Source organism: Electrophorus electricus, chromosome 21 (assembly GCF_041902795.1).
Source record: "Electrophorus electricus isolate QZ-2024a chromosome 21, ASM4190279v1, whole genome shotgun sequence".
Classification (NCBI taxonomy): Eukaryota; Metazoa; Chordata; class Actinopteri; order Gymnotiformes; family Gymnotidae; genus Electrophorus; species Electrophorus electricus.
The window spans coordinates 301,694-322,197 of NC_137517.1; the positions used below are offsets into that span (position 1 = coordinate 301,694).

At 44.5% G+C, this 20,504-nt stretch overlaps 1 protein-coding gene across 6 annotated transcripts; it reads left to right on the top strand.

Annotated features, from left to right (window-relative positions):
* The first annotated feature begins 59 nt into the window (after positions 1 to 59).
* Positions 60 to 19,253, top strand: LOC113590433 (kinesin-like protein KIF1C). 6 transcript variants are annotated; one of them, XM_081704068.1, is made up of 23 exons: positions 61 to 608; positions 2,823 to 2,939; positions 3,849 to 3,925; positions 4,053 to 4,232; positions 8,449 to 8,514; positions 8,664 to 8,842; positions 8,956 to 9,067; positions 9,259 to 9,351; positions 9,436 to 9,501; positions 9,888 to 9,966; positions 10,128 to 10,206; positions 10,629 to 10,777; positions 11,547 to 11,728; positions 11,997 to 12,076; positions 12,429 to 12,504; positions 12,678 to 12,757; positions 13,013 to 13,107; positions 14,540 to 14,623; positions 14,783 to 14,963; positions 15,162 to 15,234; positions 15,685 to 15,783; positions 16,030 to 16,542; positions 16,642 to 19,253. In XM_081704068.1, exons 2-23 carry the CDS (start codon positions 2,837 to 2,839, stop codon positions 17,764 to 17,766), a joined length of 3,771 nt encoding a protein of 1,256 aa, XP_081560194.1. In that variant the 5' UTR covers positions 61 to 608; positions 2,823 to 2,836; the 3' UTR covers positions 17,767 to 19,253. The 6 variants fall into 6 exon arrangements, with proteins under 6 accessions (XP_081560198.1, XP_081560194.1, XP_081560196.1 ...); XM_081704070.1 differs by having other exon boundaries at positions 9,259 to 9,336; XM_081704069.1 differs by having other exon boundaries at positions 2,827 to 2,939.
* The last annotated feature ends 1,251 nt before the right edge of the window (positions 19,254 to 20,504 follow it).

Genomic DNA, 20,504 nt, shown 5'->3' on the forward strand with positions numbered 1-20,504 from the left:
CGCTTGTCCTAGCTACTTGTGTTAAGCTCCCACCCCGGTGTCCGGTTCGTGCACTGACGTCACGCTGCAGGAGTTGCTGCGCGAGAGGCCGGGGCGCCTGACGGGGGCCGCGCGCAGACACCGCTGCCAGTTTCTTTAGGTCACATTCATTTAGCTTTAGCTTAGTCTTAGTCTTAGTCTTAGTCTTTTCTGTATAGTCTCGCCGCACTCTTTCTCCCTCTTCGCTAGATTAGCTGCGAGTGGGATGTACGTTTGGGAGTTTTGTTGAAGTAGATTTATCGCGCAGCCTTTTGTTAAAAGTTCGGTTTTCTTCCCCCATCAAGAGGCAATACCGTCGTTCACATCCGTCTTTAATGAACGGGCGACTTTGACTGTTGTAAAGAAAAACTTTAATTTGTTTAAAGGACTCGGCGCCACCGCCCGTTTCCCGTCGCCCCCTCCCCCCCGCGCGGCTGGCAGTGGCCTGTCCCGTGCTGTGGGTTAGGCAGTCAGGAGACGTTTTCATCCAAGTGTTCATTTTTCCGTTATCCGCAGTCCATGAGGGACAGCTAACCGGACGTACACACCGGACGGAACTCGACCAACCACTTTGCTCCATTTCGGCGAAGGTGAGTTCTTTGTCCGTTCAGGCTCGGAAATGTTTCTGACGGTTGTGTTCGTGTATTTGGACAAGCTGAAGAGTTCCGTCTAGTCAGGAACGGGCTGACTAACCCTAACCCTAACCTAACTCTAACCTAACCCTAACCTAACCCTAACCTAACTCTAACCTAACCCAAACTCTAACCAAGCTGAAGTTTCCTCTAGTCGGGACCGGGCTTCTGGCACGCGCCTGCCGCCCCACCGCGCGCGGCGTGAGCGTTAGCCCGCTGGCTAGCGTTAGCCCGTTAGCGCGCGGATATGTGGATGCGTCCTACACATTACAGCACAGCGAAGCGAGCAACACGGTATTTATAGAGCACTATGGGCGGGGGCGCCTTAGACAGGCTGGGGTGTGTTGTTGGCAATTAAAAAGTCGCCTTTTTATTTAAGTAGAGAGAGAGTGAGTGAGTGAGTGTGTGTGTGTGTGTGTGTGTGTGTGTGTGTGTGTGTGTGTGTGTGTGTGTTTGGAAGAGGGAGCCACAGCCTTTGTAGCTGATTAGTCATGTGGTCTTGTCACCCAGAGCAAGTCAAACAATATCTCTTCTCTCTCTCACACACACTCTCTTACACACACACACACACACACACACACACAGAGTGAACATAAAAATATCCCAGCATTTCTATTTCAGACTGCATGCTGTATGATGGGAGTGAGGAGTGAGGCCTCAAATGGTGGACTTGCCCCTTACGAGGAGAAGCTGAAGTCAGCCAGACACATACCCATTAACCTGTGTGTATGTGTGAGAGAGAGAGAGAGAGAGAGAGAGAGGGAGGGAGGGAGGTCAGCATTGTAACAGCTGAACTAGCAACTACAAGCACCATCCATTATACTCTTACCCTCTTTCCCTGTTTCTCCCTGTATCTTATTTCTGTATCTTCCTCTCTCCCTCTCTCTCGCTCTCTCTTTCCCCCTCTGTTTCTTTCTCTGATTCGCTCTTCCTGTCCGTTTCTCTCTGTCTCCCTTTTCTCTCACCATCTTCTCTGTTTCTCTCTGTCTGAGAGAGAGAGAGCTCTCTCAGACTGTGTCTCAGTTTCCCCTGTCTGTTCAGTCCATATGTTTGGCTTTTCACTCAATTTGCTTTGAGTGAGTGTAGTGCAAGAGAGACAGTGAGTGTTCATGAACAGATCCCTGATCTTCACCCAGCATCCCTTTACCTGCTACTCCTGAACACGCATCACACTTTACCTTGAAATAGAATGATTTATAACAAAACATAAGTGAACACAGAGATTCTGTATCCTTATAAAATGATCTGTCAGAGCAGACACCCCTGTAGAGGCCTCTGCAGGCCTTTGCAAAGGATTCTGGGTAAGCCTCTGCAGACATCTATGTAAGGTAAGTTGTCCCTCCACCAAGCACAAGATGGAGCAGAAAAACAGCCTTATGTAAGAGGCCAGGGGGGGAATGTAAAAAGAGGAAAAAAAGTTTAAAAAAGAAAAGTCTTTTAGTGGAGTATAATGGTACCAAACTCCAGCTGGTATAAGTGTTGAATATCAGTGTGCATATTGGTTAATAATGTATGATTTAGACATAATTTGAAAACTTCAAAGATCAATATGTGAAAAAGGCGGAGTGATTACATAATCGGCCTTGAAAGTGTAAAAAATAAACTCGTGTAGCCCTCAGACATCTCCAAGGCCTCAGACGCTTGTTATCTTTAACGTACAATAACGAACGAGACCAGCTGTCCTCTTCACCTCATTCTGGAGTCTGCATCTTTATTTTCTATTTGACTTTATAACGTTAAAGCCAGTAAATTGGGAATGTTATTACAATACCATACTTCACAATCAGGATTACAAGACACAACTCTCAAATTATTCAGCATCTAACTTTTGTTTTGAATAAATAAATAAATAAATAAATAAATAAATAGGGAGTCTAAGAGGTACAATGCTGTTATAAATGTATTCTACACAGAATACACCATCCTAGCAGAAGTATACAGTATAGTATTGTACTACAGTGTTTACAGTAATAAAATATATATGTACATGAAAATATTAAATATACAATTGGTGTGTGTGTGTGAATTGACTAAAATAGCTGGTTTCTTTCTGCAGTGTCCTTGGGTTTGAAAAAGGTGCTATATAAATGTAACTAATAAAGTGGTTTGGCTAATCTATTCAGTAGGTATATTGTGTGTTTGTTTTCTCTGGTGCTGACTGTGTTTCCTCAGAGAGGCTGGTTAACATGGCTGCCTCAGTAAAGGTGGCGGTCCGGGTCCGACCCTTCAACTCCCGCGAGACCAGCAGGGACGCCAAGTGTGTCATTCAGATGCAGGGCAAGACCACGTGTAAGTACGTGCACACACACGTACGCACACGCATGCACACACACAGACACATCACATACAAAGAGACAAACACGCACATGCGCACTCTCTCACACACATACACACACACATCACATACACATAACACGCACACATTTGGGTATATGTGGCTACAGATATAGGGTTTTTATGGTGAAATGTTCTCATATTGTACATGTATAGTATATGTAGTAACATGACAAAAATCAGTAGTGTTATGCCCTAATATATTATTGTGTGTTATTCATTGTTGTCTGTTGTCTGTACAGTGTTGTCTACTGTCCAGTGTTCTGTTACAGTGTGTGCAGTACAGTGTTGTGGTAGTGTTGTGTTGTGGTACAATAAGGTGTTGTGGTACAGTGTTGTGTAGGTGTACAGTGAGGTGTTGTGGTACAGTGTTTTGGTAAAGTGTGGTGTTGTGGTACAGTGGTGTGCTGTGGTGTTGCGGTACAGTGTGGTTTTGTGGTACAGGTTGGTGTGCTGTACAGTGTGGTGTTGCGGTACAGTGTGGTGTTGCGGTACAGTGTGGTGTTGCGGTACAGTGTGGTGTTGCGGTACAGTGTGGTTTTGTGGTACAGGTTGGTGTGCTGTACAGTATGATGTGCTGTGGTGTTGCGGTACAGTGTGGTCTTGTGGTACAGGTTGGTGTGCTGTACAGTGGTGTTGCGGTACAGTCTGGTGTTGCGGTACAGTGTGGTTTTGTGGTATAGTGTGGTGTGTTGTACAATGTGGTTTGCTGTGGTGTATTGTGGTATAGTGTGTTGTGGTACAGTATGGTGTGCTGTGGTACAGTGTTGTGTGGTGTTGTGGTACAATTTGTGTTGTGGTACAATGTGGTGTGCTGTATCTATCCCTTCACTAAAGGTCACCATGTTCTTTCTGCCCTGACAGGCATCAGTAACCCAAAACACCCCAAAGATGCAGCCAAGAATTTTACCTTTGACTACTCCTATTGGTCACACACCACAGTAAGCTCTGCTCCTATTGGTCACATAATTACAAGTAGAACAGTACTAGTACAGTAGAACTAGTCCCACTTCTCTGACCATGTTTCTTTGGCTCTTTCTCTCTTCTCTCTCTCCCTCTCTCCTCAAGGATGAAGACCCTGAGTTTGTTTCTCAGAGGCAGGTGTATTTGGACATTGGGGAGGAGATGTTACTGCATGCCTTTGAGGGTTATAATGTGTGTATTTTTGCTTATGGACAAACTGGAGCAGGAAAGTCTTACACCATGATGGGCAAACAGGAGCCTAGACAACAGGGGGTCATACCTCAGGTATTAAACACACTCATACACACACACACACACACACACACACATGTACATACTCAAACAAACTATTCAGATATTTACACTTATATACACACTCACACACACAATTCACACATTTACACATACATGTACACACACACACACTATTCACACATTTACACTTACATGTACATTTACATTTACGGCATTTAGCTGACACATCCAAATCGACTTACAATCATGACTGAGTACAACTTGAGTAATTGAGGATTAAGGGCCTTGCTCAGGGACCCAACAGTGGTAACTTGGTGGGGCACACGCACATGTACACACACATGCAAATTCACAAACACAAGCACACACACATCTATAAACATCTATACGTATAGCACAGATATCATCGATAAGTTCATTTATATCAGTAATTCAATTTAAAAAGTGAAACTCATATAGATTCATTACACACAGGGTGATCTATTTCAGGCATTTATTTCTTTTAATGTTGATTATTTGGGTTTTCATTGGCTGTAGGCCATAAAGTCAGTATCTCAATATTGTAGACTCATGGTGTCACACTCTAACCAGCTAATCAACACAAAATACCTGAAAAGGTTTCCTAAGCCTTTAAATGGTCCCTCTGTCTGGTTCAGTAGGCTACACAATCATGGGGAAGACTGCTGACTTGACAGTTGTCCAGAAGCCAGTCACTGAAACCCTCCACAAAGAGGGTAAGCCACAAAAGGTCATTGCTAAAGAAACTGGCTGTTCAGAGTGCTGTAATCCAAGCATATAAATGGAAAGTTGAGTGGAAGGCAAGAGTGTGATAGAAAAAAGTGCACAAGCAACAGTGAAAACCACAGCCTTGAAATGATTATCAAGAAAAGGCGATTTAAGAATTTGGGGGAGATTCACAAGGAGTGGACTGCTGCTGGAGCCACCACACACAGACATATCCAGGACGTGGCCTACAACTGTCGCTTTCCTTGTGTCAAGCCACTCATGACCCAGAGACAACGTCAGAAACGTCTTACCTGGACCAAGGAGACAAAGGACTGGACTGTAGCTCAGTGGTCCAAAGTCCTGTTTTCAGATGAAAGTAAATTTTGCATTTCATTTGGAAGTCAAAGTCCCAGAGTCTGGAGGAAGAGTGAAGAGACACACAGCCCAAGCTTCTTGAGGTCTAGTGTGAAGTTTGCATAATTAGTCATGGTTTGGGGAGCCATGTCATCTGCTGGTGTTGGTCCACATCTAGAGCACTTCATGTGTCCCTCTGCTGACAAGCTTTATGGAGATGCCGATTTCATTTTCCAGCAGGACTTGGCACCTGCCCACACTGCCAAAAGTTCCAATACCTGGTTTAATAACCACAGTATCACTGTGTTTGATTGATTGTCCAGCAAACTAACCTGACCTAAACCCCACAGAGAATCTATGGGGTATTGTCAAGAGAAAGATGAGACATCAGACCCAACAAAACAGGCGAGCTGAAGGCCGCTATCAGAGCAACCTGGGCTTCCATAACACCAACAGTGCCAGAGACTGATCACCTCCATGCCACGCCGCATTGATGCAGTAATTCATGCAGAAGGAGCCCCGACCAAGTATTGAGTGCATATACTGTACATACTTTTCAGTAGGTCAACATGTATATATTAAAAATAATTTTTTGAATTGGTCTTATATAATATTCTAATTTTCTGAGATACTGACTTTTGGGTTTTCATTGGCTGTAGGTCATAATCAACATTTAAAGAAATAAACGCTTGAAATAGATCACTGTGTGTAATGAATCTATATAATATGCGAGTTTAACTTTTTGAATTGAATTACTGACACAAACCTCCTTTAGCTTTGATTATGGCACGCATTCGCTGTGGCATCATTTCCACAAGTTTCTACAATATCACAACATTTATTTCTGTCCAGAGTTGCATTCATTTTCCCCAAGATCTTGTACTGATGATGGGAGATTTGGACCACTGCACAAAATCTTCTCCAGCACATCCCAAAGATTCAATGGGGTTCAGGTCTGGACTCCGTGGTGGCCAATCCATGTGTGAAAATGATGTCTCACGCAACCTGAACCACTCTTTCACAATTTGAGCCTGATGAATCCTGGCATTGTCATCTTAGAATATGCCCGTGCCATCAGGGAAGAAAAAATCCATTGATGGAATAACCTGGTCGTTCAGTATATTCAGGTAGTCAGCTGACCTCATTCTTTTGGCACATAATGTTGCTGAACCTACACCTGACCAACTGCAGCAACCCCAGATCATAGGACTGCCCCACAGGCTTGTACGGTAGGCACTAGGCATGATGGGTGCGTCACTTCAGCTGCCTCTCTTCTTACCCTGATGCACCCATCACTCTGGAACAGGGTAAATCTGGACTCATCAGACCACGTGACCTTCTTCCATTGCTCCAGAGTCCAATCTTTATGCTCACTAGCAAACTGAAGCCATTTTTCGCTGGTTAGCCTCACTGAAAAGTGGTTTTCTTAAGGCTACACAGCTGTTTAGTCCCAATCCCTTGAGTTCCCTTCACATTGTGTGTGTGTGGAAATGCTCTTACTTTCACTATTAAACATCCCTGAGTTCTGCTGTTGTTTTTCTACGATTTGATTTCACCACACGTTTAAGTGATTGCCGATCACAATCATTCAAGATTTTTTTCTGACCACATTCCTTCCTAGAAGATGATGTTTCTCCACTGTCCTTCCACTTTTTAATAATGCGTTGGACAGTTCTTAACCCGATTTTAGTAGTTCCAGCAATCTCCTTAGATGTTTTCTCTGCTTGTTGCATGGCAATAATTTGACCCTTCTGAAACAGATTAACATCTTTTCCACGACCACAGGATGTGTCTTTCGACATGGTTGTTAAACAAATGAGAAGCTACTCACTGCATCAGTTAGGGTTAAATAACTTGTTGCCAGCTGAAACAATCACCCATGCAATAATTATCCAATCGGAGGCTCTTACCCATTTGCTTAGTTAAATCCAGGCGGTGACCTTTTTTTTGGCCAGGCAGTGGGACTGTTTATAGTGCACAACCACTTTAGCTGTACGTATTCTCACTGCTTAGCTTACAACAGATGTATTCAAACTCTTCCTCAGGAGGTATTCAAGCTTTTGGCCCCCTGGACAGTGTTTGCAGAACGTGGGGCCCCCTCAACTAAAACAAACCTGTCAATATTAAAACTTTTCCAGCGTAGCTATAAAGAAAATCAGATCAAATCACCCTGTTTGTACAAGTTCAGTCGATGAACCTCACACAGGCTGTCAGAGAGGATTAATCGGACATGTCTGATAGTTTCATCCAGCTGGACTGTGAAATCAGACCCTTGTAGACGAATAAGTAATCATATGTTTGTGGACATGTGCAGCACTGTTGACCATACACATGTCGACAGCTGCAGGAAGAGCAAGTCTCCTCTCTCCTCCCCTCTCCCCTCTCTCCTCTTCTCTCCTCCCCTTTCTTCTCTCCTCTCCCCTCTCCTCTCTCCTCTCCTCTCCTTCTCTCCTCTCTCCTCTCTCTTCCTCTCCTCTCTTCTCTGATCTCTCTTTCTCTCCTCCCCTCTCCTCTCTCCTCCTCTCCTCTCTTCTCTGATCTCTCCTCTCCTCTCCTCCCCTCTCTTCTCTCCTCTCCTCCCCTCTCTTCTCTCTCCTCCCCTCTGATCTCTCCTCTCCTCTTCTCCTTCTCTCCTTATTTTTTGCAATTTTCTATCTCACCTCTCTCCCACATCCACCTTGCAATTCCTGCGTGTTCCCCTGGGGGGGCATCCCACAGTTTGAATATATGTCAGCTAATGTGTCTGTTCAGTGGATTTAACTATCTGTGACGCATCTATTCACATATACAAACACTCATGCAAACAGACACATGAACCTATACATATAAACACAAGCTGTACAGTGTGAATGTAGGTCTGTATCTACTGTGTGAATGTAGGTATGTATCTACTGTGTGAATGTAAGTCTACACAGTGTGAATGTAGGTCTGTAACTACTGTGTGAATGTAGGTCTAGCTGTACAGTGTGAATGTAGGTCTGTATCTACTGTGTGAATGTAGATCTGTAACTACACAATATTTCTATGGTTAGGGTTTTTAGTGTTTGGGTTTATATTTCTAGGGTTAGGGTTAATATTTCTAGGGTTAGGGTTCTTTTTAGTGTTAGGGTTAATATTTCTAGGGTTAGGGTTAATTTTACATTTTTTCTTTTATGCTTGACTGTAGATGTGTGAAGACCTCTTCAAACGCACCTTAGACAGTACAGACCCTGACCTCTCTTACTCTGTGGAGGTATACACACACACACACACACACACACAGACTTGTAGCTCACAGTGGGCCTTAGCCAGCCACACATATTCAGACAAATATACAAATATATCCCTGTGTATTTACGTAATGCTCTGTATGTAATGTGTGTGTATCTGTGTGTGTATCAGGTGTCTTACATGGAGATATACTGTGAGCGTGTACGTGATCTGTTGAGCCCCAAGAGTGTGGGGCCATTGCGTGTGCGTGAGCACCCCATCATGGGCCCTTATGTGGAGGATCTGTCCAAACTAGCAGTGACCTCCTACACTGACATCACACACCTCATGTACTGTGGTAACAAGGCCCGGTGAGACACACACAGACACCCATATGCACTTACATACACACACACACACACACACACACACACACACACATATACATACACTGAGGTGTAGGTGTGTGGGTGTGTGTGTTTAGGACAGTGGCTGCAACGAATATGAATGAGACGAGCAGTAGATCCCACGCCGTGTTCACCATAATCTTCACCCAGCGGCGTCACGACCGCCTCACCAGCCTCCACACTGAGAAGGTGTGTAGGGGTGTGTGTGTGTGTAAGTAGATTGCAAGTATCATTAAGACCAGGTCACTGCATCTTTGGGACACCGTTAATAACATGAATGCCTTACTAAAAATAACACTAATCTCTCTCTCTCTCTCTCTCTCTCTCTCCCGCTATCTCTCTCTCTGTCTCTGTCTCTGTCTCTCGCTCTCTCTTTGCAGGTCAGTAAAATCAGTCTGGTAGATCTGGCAGGAAGTGAGAGAGCAGACTCATCGGGAGCAAAGGGCATGAGGTTGAAGGTTAGAGGTCAAAAGGTCAAGCTTTTTTTTTTGTAGAATGTGCTGCCTCAGTCAGATGATGCGAGTGTGACCCCTGTGTGTGTGCATGTGTTTGGACAGGAAGGGGCAAACATTAACAAGTCTCTTACCACTCTGGGGAAGGTTATATCTGCCCTGGCCGATATGGTGAGACACAGACACACAAACACACACACATACACACACACAAATAAACACACTCACACATACACACAGACACACACACAAACACCTACACAAATACACACATGTACATTCACACAGAAGCACAAATAAACACACACTCCCTCACACACACACACACACACACACAAATAAACATGCGTGCGCACACATGCACAAAAGCACACACACACAGACATCACATGTGCATACACATACAAATGCCAGTCTTGTGATAAATGTTTAATGTTTCCAGATTATTCTCTTTACAAAGGTTCTGCAGTCTAGTTACCCTATCAGCATTCAAAATGCTGTGTGTGTGTGTGTGTGTGTGTGTGTGTGTGTGTGTGTGTGTGTGTGTGCGCATGCAGCAAAGCAACAAGAAGAGGAAATCTGAGTTTATCCCCTACAGAGACTCTGTGTTGACCTGGTTACTGAAGGAGAACCTAGGTGAGGGTGTGTGTGTGTGTGTGTGTGTGTGTGTAAGACATGCAATGGTCGCAATTTTCTTGGCTCTTTCATACGAACGTTTAATAGAAGTTTGTTTTAGTGTTGCTGGTTTTTAACCTTGTCACCCTCTGATTGATGGGTATACGGTGTGTGTGTTTCAGGTGGGAACTCACGCACTGCTATGATCGCTGCTCTCAGTCCTGCAGATATCAACTATGAAGAAACACTCAGTACTCTGCGGTATAAACACACACACACACACACACACACACACACTTATTAGCCCACTAACACACACACACACACTTACTAGCCCACTAACACACACACACACACACACACACACACTAGACCACTAACACAAACACACACACACACACACTTACTAGACCACTAACACAAACACACACACACACACACTTACTAGACCACTAACATACCAACACACACACACTTACTAGCCCATTAATACACACACACACACTTACTAGACCACTAACACACATTCATTCACATAAACACAAACCTTAACACATATGTTTGCACCCGCTAACAGAGTAAGCTGTATACTCTCTGCACAGTGGGAATGTGTAGGAGTGCCTGCATTAAGACTCTGTTAGGAATTGGGTGTTAATGTGGTGTGTGTGTCTGTGTGTGTGTAGGTATGCTGACCGTGCCAAACAGATTCGCTGTAACGCCATTGTAAATGAAGACCCCAATGCTCGGCTGATCAGAGAACTGAAGCAGGAAGTGAACAGACTCAGAGAGCTGCTGCTCACACAGGGCCTTAGCCAGCTTCTCACAGCTAGTGGTACACACACACACACACACACACACACACACATTCACTCACTCATACACACACATTCACTCACTCACTCATATACACACACACTCACTCATTCATACACACACACTCACACTCATACTCATATATACACACACACACACACTCATATACACACACTCACTCACTCATACACACACACACATATATACACACACACACACACACACACACACATTCACTCACACACACACACATTCACTCATTCATACATACACACACTCACACTCATACTCATATATACACATACACACACTCACTCACTCATATACACACACACTCACTCATTCATACATACACACACTCACACTCATACTCATATATACACATACACACACACACACACACACACACACACTCATATACACACACTCACACTCATTCATACACACACACACACACACACACACACTCATATACACACACTCACACATACACACACACACACACATTCACTCACTCATATACACACACACTCACTCATTCATACATACTCACACTCATACTCATATATACACATACACACACACTCACACACACACATTCACTCACTCACTCATATACACACACACTCACTCATTCATACATACACACACTCACACTCATACTCATATATACACATACACACACACACTCACTCACACACAGAGACACACACATCTTACACATACATACACAACCACACACACCTCACACCATACACACACACATTAATGTGCTGTCTGTCTGTCAGGTCCAGAGGTGAATAATAACCACCTCTGCCCAGTGTTGCCGACTTGTTCTGCCTCTAATGGTCCTGCACCAATCACATCCCCTACCCAAGATGAGGACCACCCCTCTATGGATGACTCTAACCAATCAGTAGAGGTTCAGGAAGAGATTATATCCAATGAAGAAGCAGTGGAGAGGCTAAGGGTAAGAGGAGGGTGTGGCCTGAGCTACTGTAGATCTCAGGTCATGGTTAATAATAATAAATTATAATAATGATGTTTATGATGAGATGATAATAATAATCATAATAAATTATAATAATTAAGTACAGTGAAGTAATAACACATTACTAAAAGTTACTAAACAAACAGTTGTTAAACAGCATGTAGAACATATACAAAGATTATTTCCTGTTACAAGTGATATAAGGAAGTTTCATGTTGGACCTTTAACCTTTACACTTAAACTTTAGGAAACAGAGAAAATTATTGCTGAGCTGAATGAGACCTGGGAAGAAAAGTTGAGGAAAACAGAATCTATACGACTAGAGAGGTGAAACACACACACACACATGCTAACACATACACTTACATACAACACACACACATACACGCACCTACACACACAATTGTGGTGGTGTATTATTATGGAGGTTGTGGTGGTGGGGGTGTGTTGTTATGGAGGTTATGGTGGTGGGGGTGTGTTTATTATGGAAGTTGTGGAGGTGTGTTATGAAGGTTGTGGTGATGGTGTGTTGTTATGGAGGTTGTGGTGGTGGTGTGTTGTGGTGGAGGTGTGTAATTATGGAGGTTGTGGTGGTGGAGGTGTGTTGTTATGGAGATTGTGGTGGTGGAGGTGTGTTGTTGTGGTGGTTACTGAAAGGTATGATGTGTTTCTCCAACAGGGAGTCTCTGCTGGCTGAGATGGGTGTATCCATTAAGGAAGATGGAGGAACTGTTGGTGTGTTCTCCCCAAAAGGAGTGAGTAAACACACACACCAACATATATATATGTGTGTGTGTGTGTGCGTGCGTGTGTGTGTGTGTGTGTTTATATATATACACACACACACACACACACACACACGTATACACAAACGCATACTAATGTGCGCACATCCTTACAGATCCATGTTTTTGTTGTGTGTGTGTAGACGCCTCACTTGGTGAACCTTAATGAAGACCCTCTGATGTCTGAGTGTCTGCTGTACCACATTAAAGAGGGCGTTACCAGGTCTGTGCCACGTTAAAGAGGGCGTTAGCAGGTCTGTGCCACGTTAAAGAGGGCGTTAGCAGGTCTGTGCCACGTTAAAGAGGGCGTTACCAGGTCTGTGCCACGTTAAAGAGGGCGTTAGCAGGTCTGTGCCACGTTAAAGAGGGCGTTAGCAGGTCTGTGCCACGTTAAAGAGGGCGTTAGCAGGTCTAACCCTTTGTTTAATCTTTTTCTCTTGGTTTAGATCATCATTTCTCTGTGTTGTTTGTTTATCAGGGTGGGTCAGAAGGATGTTGATATTCGGCTGAGTGGGCAGTTCATTAAGGAGCAACACTGTGTGTTCTACTGCCACAATAACAACCACGGAGAAGGTAAAAGAAGGGGGGGAGGGGTAATATAAAGGGTGCGGGGCACAGAGGGGGCATATTTATATCCACCAATTGCAGATGTGTGTGGGTCCATCACAGATGTGTTTGGGTCCATCACAGATGCATGAATTTACTGGACTTCCCATTTCAAACCCACAAGCATTCATATATTAATATATTAACATGGCCCTCCTCATGTGGCTATAAACAAGTCCACCCTTCTGGGAGGCTTTTCGAAGTGTCTGTGGGTATTTGTGCCCTTCCAGTCAAAAAACATTTGTGATGTCAGGCTCTGATGTTGGCTGAGAAGGTCTGGTATTTAAATTCATCCCAAAGGTGTCAAGTGGGGTTGAAGTCAGCGTGTCCTGTGACTGAACTGTGTTAAAGTCACTATACCCTCAGGGTTTGTTTGTGGATCTCATGGCTGCGCACTTGTTAAACTCCTGTTACACTCCAGAAGAAGCGTGAAGAACTGGACAGCTCCAGGCCTGGTCCACGTGTACTAACCCCAACCCTGACATGGTCCACGTCTGCTAACCCCAACCCTGACATGGTCCATATCTACAGGCTGAAGAATTTGACTGCACTCAATGAGCGCCTGGCAGCACAAATCAACCATCTGCTAATGGATGGAATGCACTCTGAATGGTTAACTGAAGGCTGGACAGTCCTTATCCTGAAGGACCCCAGAAAGGGGCAGTTCTATCCAGCTACTGGCCAATAACCAGCCTCATGCACAACATGCAAGCTCCTGTCAGGCATCAGTGTGGCTAAGATGAGTAGGCACATGACTACATGAGCAGGGCCCAGGTGGGCATTGGCAAGAACACCAGAGGAGCTGAACACTGCTGGTGGATAAAACAGTCACTGGAGACTGTACGACCAGACAGACCAACCTGAGCAGCACCTGGAGTGACTACAAGAAATCCTGCGATTATTATTATTAGTAGTAGTATTATTAAGTGTCCCACACATGGATGTTGGAATGCTTAAGGATGTATAACATCAACAGACTCTACGAACCTTCATCAAGAACTCAATGGGCTGTGTAAGATGACCCTAGAGGCCAACTTCAGACAAAATTTGCGTAAATTGCGCCTAAAACCTAGGTCAAAAGGAAAAGGGGAAATTTGATCATTTTTTCAGTAAATAAATGACAGTCTACTATTTCTTGCTTTGTTTCTTTGATTGGTTCTCTTTAACTACTTTTAGGACTTGTGAGACAATCTGAAATTTTACGTCAAATGTATGTAGAAATATAGGAACTTCTAGACTGCTCACAAACTTTAAAGCATGTGTGTGTGCGCGCATGTGTGCGTGTATGTGCGTGTGTGTGTGTGTATCAGCAAAGTGATTCTAATGGAATCTTTTTCATACACATGTAGGCAGACCTGCGTTTTTGTGTTTGTGTGTAACTGGTAATCTCTCTCTCTAGTTGATGTTGTCCTGGAGCCATTAGAAGGAGCAGAGACGTATGTCAATGGAAGACAAATCACTGAGCCGACGCTGCTCAGACAAGGTGTGTGTGTGGGGCGGGGGGCTTCTGAGTGCATGTGTGTGAGGTTATGTCTGTGTGTTTGAGTCTGGGTCTGTGTGTGTATGGGTTGGTTTACATTCAGTTTTAATGCTGCTAATATCGGCTACAAAATTCTCTAATTTAATTTGTGGGTGTGTTTAGGTAACCGCATTGTAATGGGGAAGAACCACGTGTTCCGTTTTAACCACCCCGAGCAGGCACGGCAGGAAAGGGAGCGCAATACCACCCAGGACCAGCAGGGGGAGCCTGTGGACTGGAACTATGCCCAAAGAGAACTGCTGGAGAACCAAGGAATAGACATCAAGCTAGAGATGGAGAAGAGGTGTGATATTCACTTCATTATCAGAGTTTTGGCAGTACAAATGTGAATATTTGTCATGTCAATAACGTACTTGTGAACTGAGAGAGAAATTTACTGAAGTGATGAAAATGAGAACCATATGAGTTCTCCCTCTCTCTCCCTCTCTCTCTCTCTCTCTCTCTCTCCCCCTCCCCCTCCCTCCCTCTTTCTCTTCTCCAGACTGCAGGATTTGGAAGTTCAGTATCGTAAAGAGAAAGAGGAAGCTGATCTACTGCTGGAGCAGCAGAGACTAGTGAGTGCGTGTGTGTGTGTGTGTGTGTGTGTATTATGGAGACTAGGATAATGGGGGAAATGCTGATAAAGGTAGGTGTGTGTGTGCGAGCACATTATTTATATATATATATATATATATATATATATATATATATATATATAAAAGTGGTTTCTTGATTGAGAACAGGTGTGGCAGTAATCAGGTCTGGGTGTGGCTAGAGAAACTGAACTCAGCTTTCTAAAGATGTGATAAACCAGTTAATTTATGTTTTTCACACAGAGCCATGTAGGTTTGGATTTTTTTTCCCCTTAATAATAAAAACCTTCATTTAAAAACTGCACTTTGTGTTTACTTGTGTTTGTTTGATGATCTGAAAACATTTAAGTGTGACAAACATGCAAAAAAATAAGATATCAGGAAGGAGGCAAACACTTTTTCACACCACTGTATATATATATATGTGTGTAGTATGCAGACTCAGACAGTGGCGATGACTCTGATAAACGCTCATGTGAAGAAAGCTGGAGACTCATTTCTTCTCTCAGAGAGAAACTGCCAGCTAACAAGGTCTGTCTCTCTCTCACACACACACTTCTGGCATTTAGCTGACACTTTTATCCAAAATGACTTACAATTATGTCTGAGTACAACTTGGGCCATTGAGGGTTAATTGGCTGTGGTGGGACTTGAACCAGCAACCTTCCAATTACAAATCACGTACCTTCACCACTGAGACACCACTGCCGCATACACACACCCACACACAAATAAATGTACATTCTCCATATACATATGTGTATACTGTGTGTGTAGGTGCAGTGTATCGTGAAGCGCTGTGGTTTACCCAGCAGTGGGAAGCGTAGGGAACCCCTGCGTGTGTATCAGATCCCCCAGCGACGGCGCATCACTAAGGACCCTGAGCGCGTCACCGTGGGTGACCTGAAGCTGCAGGCGGTGAAGGAGATCTGCTACGAGGTGGCATTGGCCGAGTTCCGCCACTCACAACAGGAGATCGCTGCCCTTGCCATCGTCAAGATGAAGGAGCTCTTCAGGATGTACAAGAGAGACAGCGCAGACAGGGACGCCTGGCGGGACGTCGCCAAGGACGTGTGGGACACGGTGGGCGTGGCTGACGAGCACGGACAGGACATGGGCGGAGACCGGGACGGAGGGGCGGGGCAAACAGGGGTGTACAACCTGAAAGCTCACCTTGAGAAACTGACAGAGATTCTACAGGAAGTGAAAGAACAGAACAATATGAAGGATGAAGAGATCAGATCCCTGAGAGACAGAATGATGGAGATGGAGAGAGTCCTACCTGTGCAGGTAACACACACCCACCCAACTATACACATCACAACACGCAAACACACATATCATTTCATAAGCAACATTTATCAATGTGTGTTTGTGTGTGGTGTTCAGGCCAGTGGATGTTCAGAAGACCAGGTTAGCAAGAATAAGGAAGTGGCTGTTGGGCGTGGCTGTGAGGAGCAGGGGCGTGGCTGTGAGGAGCAGGGGCATGGCTATGAGGAGCAGGGGCGTGGCTGTGAGGAACAGGGGCGTGGCTCTGTAGATTTCCTCCCTAAGGAGGATCGACTCGTGCGTCTGATGGAGGAAGACCCCGCCTTCCGCAGGGGGCGGCTCCGCTGGCTCAAACAGGAGCAGACACGCCTCCACAACCTGCAGCAGCAGCAAATCACTAAGCAGCTGCGGCGGGCGGGGGGTGTGGCCGGGGCCGGGGAGGGGAGCGTGGTGCACCTGCCAGGCACTGGGCGCTTCATCCCCCCGCAGGAGTGCAAGCTCAAGTTTCCTTTTAAGAGCAACCCACAGCACCGTCTGTCCTGGGCTGCTGGCCCTCCTCTGGCCCCGCCCACAGAGGGGGAGGGGAAAGAGGGAAGGGAGTGTCACGCTCTTCCTCTGGCCCCACCCACAGAGGGGGAGGGGAAAGAGAAAAGGGAGTGTCACTCTCTTCCTCTGGCCCCGCCCTGCTCCACCCGTCTAGTGCCACCACCATTTCTCCCACCTCCGTTCCAGATACCAGTTGTCATGGGAACCCAGTATATGCGCACACTCTCTCCACATCGTGCCTGGCAACGTAACTATGATAACAGTAACTATGGCAGCAACAGTCACTTCCCACAGCAGCAGCAATGGCGCTACAGACGGAACTCTCTGGATAGTTCCACCGTGCTCAACGGGCAGTGTCACTATGGAAACGGGAACCACGGTGATTCCAATCAGCATCGGCAACGCAATCGCCATCGACGACAGTCCCCGAGCCCTGGACCACAGGTGGAGGCAGGACATCACCATGGAGACAGTTACTATGTCAACCAGCATTACTCTAGCCACCACCAACAATTTATTCCCCATTTTCAGCTATACCAGACTCCGCCCCCTGCACACACACTTCTGCAGAACACACGTGCAGAACACACACGTGGAGTCTGGGGTTGTGCACTGAAATACCAAACCTACAGCCCACCCCCCCGCATGCAGAGACAACTCAGTGCCCCAGACCTGAAGAGCAAGGAGACACCAATCTGAGTGTGTGTGTGTGTGTGTGTGTGTGTGTGTGTGTGAGTGAGACATCCATGATAAGACTGTAGCAGTGATGTCATTGTGAGGTCACAACGAGACTAGCAGTGATATCATTGTGAGGTCATGTCACAATCCTGCTTTGCTGATATGTTATTTGAAAGATGATGTCAGCTTATTAGCACAGTGACCCAATTTCAGTTAATGCACAACAGAACCAGCACAAGACAAATAATGTCTCACACAGTTATGGAGCGTGTGTGACTGTGCCTGTGTGTGTGTGCGTGTGTGTGTGTGTGCGTGTGTGTGCGTGTGTGTGCGTGTGTGTGTGTGTGTGTGTGTGTGTGTGTGTCTGTGTTTGAGAATGTACAAGTACTAACTAAACATACCTCACACCATAGACAACACTGACACTGGCTATGGAGCAGACTACTCTGTAGAACTCATCCATTACAGTGCCTGTGTGTGTGTGTGTGTGTGTGTGTGTGTGTGTGTGTGTGCGCGCGCACACACATGCGTGCAGATGAGCTACTGAAGCCAAAGATCCTGGTGGTGTTTGTGATAACCACAGTGCCATTTGCTGGTAAAGGGCTGTGTGTGTGTGTGTGTGTGTGTGTGTGTGTGTAAGGATATGGTAGACTAATACATGAGAGGGTAGAGGGTTTTACAGCAATAACAAAGAAAAGAGGAGAATAGAAAATAATGTCTGCTTGAGCTTCAGCATCTCAGACTATAACTGATCCCAGTACACCTCACACTGTCACAGACTATAACTGCCTCTCAGACTATAACTGATCCCAGTACACCTCACACTGTCACAGACTATAACTGCCTCTCATACTATAACTGATCCCAGTACACCTCACACTGTCACAGACTATAACTGCCTCTCAGACTATAACTGATCCCAGTACACCTCACACTGTCACAGACTATAACTGCCTCTCAGACTATAACTGATCCCAGTACACCTCACACTGTCACAGACTATAACTGCCTGTCAGACTATAACTGATCCCAGTACACCTCACACTGTCACAGACTAGACAGATCACCAGGGTCTGTAGGTGATCGGTCCAGCCCAGTGGAGACAGATACACTTTAATGGTTTGTGTCAGTCGTTTAAAAGTGAGACGTCCTTCCTGGGAGGACGTTTTTGGACATTAGAGGACAATCTTCTGTAGGTTTTTTCTTTTTCAGTGATGTATATTTTCACCACTATGCTTGTTTTTCTCATTTTGATGATTTTAAAGTTCTACAAATCTGGTGTGTTGTGTTATTTTGTGTTATTGACTTCAATGATATTGTGTGTTGGCATATATGAACTTTTTAATGAATCTTTGATTATGTTGAGGGTTTATGAACTTTCTCTGGTGAAATCTTCATGACCATGTGGAAGTTTTGTGAGTAATATGAGAGAGACCTGTGTGTGTGTGTGTGTGTGTGTGTGTGTGTGTGTGTGTGTGTGTGTGTGTGTCTGTGTGTGTGTGTGTGTTCATTCACTACTTTTGTTCTTTGGAGTGTCATAGGCAGTAGAACCACTCGCTTGTTGACAGACCCTGTTCCAGAACCACTAGGACTCTGATGGGCTGTGTTGGAAGCTTGGACTGTCAGGCTGTCCATGGGATTGACCTGGGAGGTAACATTAGTAATGTTGAGTTCTTTCTGAAGATCACTGGACCTCAGACCTTCCAGACCTCTGTCTGTTTTCATCTGTTGCTTTTTCTTTGTCTTTTTGATGTAGTCTGTGGTCATTTATGATAAGAATGTTGAGAGGAAAAAACAGTAAAAAAAAAAAAAAAAAAGTCTATAAATGCTATTTTGTGTGGTTATAGAAAGCTGAATTCAAACTGGGAAAAATAATTAAAAGAATATAAAATTTTAAAATGTGTTCCAAATTTATTTATGACTATAATTTCCCCTAAACTCTCCATAGGTTGTGCACCAATGCAGTTATTTACTGGATTATTAATGTTAACTACAGAAATGTACAGTAGGTACAGGACATTTTATTTATGTTTAACATTTCCTATTGCAGAGCATCTGGTTTGAAACAGTGAAAAAAGACTGATCTTCCTGAATTTGGTTATAGTAACACTATGGCCAAATGTTATGGGTTAGTGCTAAGTTAGGTTTAGATAACCATTAGGGTTTAGGGTTAGGGGTAGGGTTTAGGTTTACAGTTTAGGGTTAGGGCTATCAGTGTCATGTGCTAGTCATTGAGACATTAAGCCTTGTCTAATTACAATCAGAGCTCCACTAAATCTAAGAGAGGGTTACAGAGGGTTTCTTGCAGTCTCTACTAAGATCTCAGTCTCCTATTAGCAAACTAAGGGTGAAAAACTCAATGAAGAAATTAACAGATCCTTATCAAACTAAACTCAATAGATCTTAAATAGAGTATGTTATATATTTTATATACAGTACATACATCTTGTTATTAAATCCAGTACCTACATCTGTTATATACACTGGCCAAAAAAAGGTCACCACCTGGCTTTAACTAAGCAAATAGGTAAGAGTGTCCCATTGGATAATTACTGCATGGGTGATTGTTTCAGCTGGCAACAAGCTATTTAACCCTAACTGATGCAATGAGTAGCTTCTCATTTGTTAACAACCATGTCGAAAGACACATCCTGTGGTTGTGGAAAAGATGTTAATCTGTTTCAGAAGGGTCAAATTATTAGCATGCATCAAGCAGAGAAAACATCTAAGGAGATTGCTGGAACTACTAAAATCAGGTT

Coding starts and splice junctions, on each gene's coding strand:
- LOC113590433 (XM_081704068.1), top strand. CDS start 2,837: ATGGCTGCCTCAGTAAAGGTGGCGGTCCGGGTCCGACCCTTCAACTCC. Junction 9,068..9,258: donor CCAGCCTCCACACTGAGAAG/GTGTGTAGGGGT, acceptor CTCTCTTTGCAG/GTCAGTAAAATCAGTCTGGT. Junction 12,505..12,677: donor GTGTGTTCTCCCCAAAAGGA/GTGAGTAAACAC, acceptor GTGTGTGTGTAG/ACGCCTCACTTGGTGAACCT.